The sequence below is a fragment of the Micropterus salmoides genome, unplaced genomic scaffold (genome assembly GCF_014851395.1).
Source record: "Micropterus salmoides isolate LMB-PRFRI ecotype aquatic unplaced genomic scaffold, ASM1485139v1 Ms_hic_scaffold_1977, whole genome shotgun sequence".
Classification (NCBI taxonomy): Eukaryota; Metazoa; Chordata; class Actinopteri; order Centrarchiformes; family Centrarchidae; genus Micropterus; species Micropterus salmoides.
The window spans coordinates 855-4,932 of NW_024041125.1; the positions used below are offsets into that span (position 1 = coordinate 855).

Genomic DNA, 4,078 nt, shown 5'->3' on the forward strand with positions numbered 1-4,078 from the left:
TTGTACATTATAATAATGTTGTATAATTATTACTGATGCATTAAATTGTATTGTATTACTACATCATTTGTTTAGATAAACAACTGTATCTGAACAAAGAAACTAATGCTGTCAGAGAAATGGAGTGGATTAAACACATTTCTTCTAAAATGATGCAAAGTATAAATACCTCAATATTGTACAAGAAAAAGTGCAATCTGTGAGTACTTTTAATAATCACAAACATAAAAATATCTGCAGAAAGTAGACTTCAACAATCAATAACAAAATGCAGCTCTTTACAAAAGAAAAATATTTTAGATAATGATCAAAAACATGAATCATCACTCAGATAGAATAAAATATGAAAGTGTTTGTTCCTTCGCTTTGTTAAAAACAGACTTCTGCCGCTGCCTGGTGCCAAAATAAGCCGAGTCACTTAGTTTGAAATAAAACAAATAAATTCTTATTTGAGGCCATTTGGGAAGATTATACTTTTTTACAACAAAACCTGTCAGGAGTGAAGGAGGAGTCATTAAAAAACTACAAAGAAATGCTGAAAACAAATTGAATATTTAAATCAGACACCTGCTAGGCAATGTTATACTGAGTTCTGCTGTACAGCCCCATTAAAAGTAGCTGAAGTAGCTGTTAGCCACTCCTGTTAGCAGTTAGTACGGATGATTCAGACACTGTCACTGGATCGCTGTGGCACTGAAGTAAACTTGAAAACATGAAGATTCTCAGGTAGGGTCTGCAGCATCTTTCTCTCAGTTTTTTATCTTTATCAGAACATGAAAGTCACACTGAATCTATAAATATGGTGTTCAGATTGTACTGCCTTATGACTCTAAGAAGGAGCAAAGTGTTCTACAGTGTTTTAATGTCCTCCATGACCCACGTTAACAACAGATCCGAGCTTTAACAACATTTTTTCTTTCCTACATTTAGAAAAGCAAACCCATTCGAATAATAAACCCAATATTTCCTCACATAAATGCAGTATATTTGCACCAAAGCAGCTGTTTTGCAATGTCTTGCTACAGGGTTTTGATGGTGGACCTGTCCTTTTCTTTCAGGTCTCTGAACGACTCAAAGCTGGTCGTCTTCTTTAAGTTCTTCAGACTGTACTTTTTGTTGACATACGAGACGTGCCGAACAGACCGCAACACGGTGGCTCTGAAGCTCTGTGTTCTGGCCGTGAAGAGGATGAAGATCTGAAACCCCTGAACACAGCAGAGCAGGAAGACGAAGGTTAGCCTCTTTATTCCAAACTCCATTCAAAAATTTGATTGCATGAGCTGTACAAGGTTACACATTACACATATTTAAAAGTTTAAATTCATCTTCCAAGCACTTCCTTATCTAATTTTCATAAAGTAGCTCCTGTGTCTGAGCATAAAGGTGTAGAACAAAATACTTTAAAAACAAATGAACATGTTCATGTAAAATGTAACTGTGTACATATGCATATACACTTTTGTTTTTGCTCCCATTTGAATTTGGCAGTACATCCAACCGGCTTCACAACCCCAGACCACGTGTAACCACACCAGCCCAGGACTTCCACATCCAGCATCTTGACCTCCAAGATCGTCTGAGACCAGCCACCCGGACAGCTGCTGCAACAATCGGTTTGCATAACCAAAGAATTTCTGCACAAACTGTCAGGAACTGTCTCAGTGAAGCTCATCTGCAGGCTCGTCGTTCTCATCAGGATCTCGACCTGGCTGCAACTTCGCACAGCCATTGAAGAGAAGTGGACCAACACTCAACACAGTGGGCCACAATCAACAGCCTGATCAACTCTATGCGAAGGAGATGTGTTGCACCGCGTGAGGCAAATGGTGTTCACACCAGATGCTGACTGGTTTCCTGATCCGCCCCCCGGACCCCACCAGAACCCCCCAATATAGCGAAACTGCACATTTTGGATTGGCATTTTGTTGTGGCCAGCCAAAGGCCTTTTATTGTGGCCAGCCTAAGGCCTTTTATTGTGGCCAGCCTAAGGCCTTTTATTGTGGCCAGCCTAAGGCACACCTGTGCAATACTCATGCTGTCTGATCAGCATCTTGATATGCCACACCTGTGAGGTGGATGGATTATCTCGGCAAAGGAGAAGTGCTCTCTAACACAGATTTTGACAGATTTGTGAACAATGTGAGAGAAACAAAAGTGTTGTGTTTAGAATTTTGTTCAATATTTGTTTTTGTTTTTTAAAGGAAATGGTAAACTGTATTTCTGTGACTGGAAGTATTGTATTTTGCCAATAACAATATTTGGGGAGGAAAAAGAAGCAAGTGAACAATGTTTTCATATAAATTGTGATATCAAAGTAACGTACCTGTGTTGTTGTACAGAGGCAGAAGACGATGCTGAAGACCAGGTGGGTGTGTCCTGTAGTGACGAGCACCAGGTACCCCAGAGTCCAAGACAGACCCAGTAAGACCGACAGAGAAAAGCTGATGAGGAACTTCTTCCACAAGGACCGACGGTTGTTGCTGCGCATCAGAAACAGGTTTGTGAATTAAAGTTTTTTTTTTAAAGGTTCAGTGTGTAATATTTTTGAGGATCTGAGGAACGGAAATAAGATCCATAACTATGTTTTCAGTGGTGTATAAAGACCTTACATAATGAAGCATTGTGTTTTTATTCCCTTACAATGAGCCTTTTTTATCTACATGACCACGGGCACCCCCTCTGTAGAGGTCACAGTATTTTGTCATCATGTTTCTACAGTAGCCGACAACGGACAAACAGCGCTACAGAGTGCGTTTCATCATCACGGCTTTCTTCTTCTGCTTGTGTAATTCCGGCAGTGTCGACGCTATTACTACATTAAATGCGTCCATAGAGGAAGAAGCGGAAATAATAATAATATACAGTCTCTGAGTAGTCCTCCGGTTTATTAGAAGTAAGAAGAGAAATGACATTTGGACAAATGAACGTGCACACATTATTTAGCACAGCGCTGACAGCCTGTGGATCTTTATAAGATGAAGCCAGAGGAGTTGGGCCAGATACAAACAGCTGACAGCTGTTCCCGGATGGAAGGCTATAACGCTAATGTGGGACAGATGTTTTCAAAGTGGATGTTTTCTGCTGGACAGGTAAATACTTTAGCGATACAAATGAAAGCTGTTGTTTGATAGCTTTAGCTTAGAGAGCCGTGTTTCTCATGTCAGTGGTTTGAAATATATAACGTTAGTTGGATTAATTTCATGTCGCCTACTGATTCTCCAGCATGTGGGTTGGCTTTGCCGGTTACGTTAGCAAGACAATCAGCTGATCATAGCGTTAGCTTAGAGCATGGAAGCATCAGCCAGCTAAACTTTTACTGTCCTGCTGGGAAAATCATGTACTTGGATTAGGTTTATGTAGTTACTCTCTCTCCAGCACTCTTATTTGGCACTAATTGGCAATTAAAACGGCAGCATCCAGCATCGAAGCTCAGATCAGAAAAATATGTAGTTGGATTGTAACTTCATGTAGTTCTTCTCCAGCGCTCTCTTATGGCTTTGTTACATGGACAGAAATGTGTTGTTACCTTCTCGAGACAAACAGCTGATGAATAGTATTAGTAATGAAACGGTAACAGCAGGGAAGCTCAGATCAGCAGCTGAACTTCACATTTTACTCTCGTGGAAAACATGTATTTCTTTTTACTGCTAATGGTGATATATAACAAGTGACCAATAATGAATACTGTCAGAATTTGCATTAAAAAGATGTTTTTTTTGGATATTGCTTCCCACTGTGCACACAAATGTGTAATTTGTACTTTCACATTTTTAAATGCCCATTAAAAACGTTGCACTGTTTTACCACAAGCTGAAATTATGGCTGTCAGTACTACAGTTTCTGTTGTACTTCAAAAGATAAAAAAGACATTTTGGTAATATTTGCATGCTTATCTAATTAAGCAAAGGCAAAAGAGCCTTGATCCTCACCTGACAATGCCTTTGTAAGCTTCTTGTATTATGTGGTTAATAATGGGCTGTGGTGCACAAACAGTGAGGCTCACATTGTCCTGGTATCTGTCAGTGGTCTTACTTGATGCACTAGATGTGATAGTGTGTGGTATGTTAGTCCAGATGAG

At 39.7% G+C, this 4,078-nt stretch overlaps 1 protein-coding gene across 1 annotated transcript; it reads right to left on the reverse strand.

Moving 5' to 3' along the window:
* Positions 1–965: 965 nt before the first annotated feature.
* Positions 966–2,652, reverse strand: LOC119911236 (adhesion G-protein coupled receptor G7-like). The gene is made up of 2 exons (XM_038730048.1): positions 2,324–2,652; positions 966–1,205 (listed from the first exon to the last, which is right to left on the reverse strand). Exons 1-2 carry the CDS (start codon positions 2,486–2,488, stop codon positions 1,020–1,022), a joined length of 351 nt encoding a protein of 116 aa, XP_038585976.1. The 5' UTR covers positions 2,489–2,652; the 3' UTR covers positions 966–1,019.
* Positions 2,653–4,078: the final 1,426 nt, after the last annotated feature.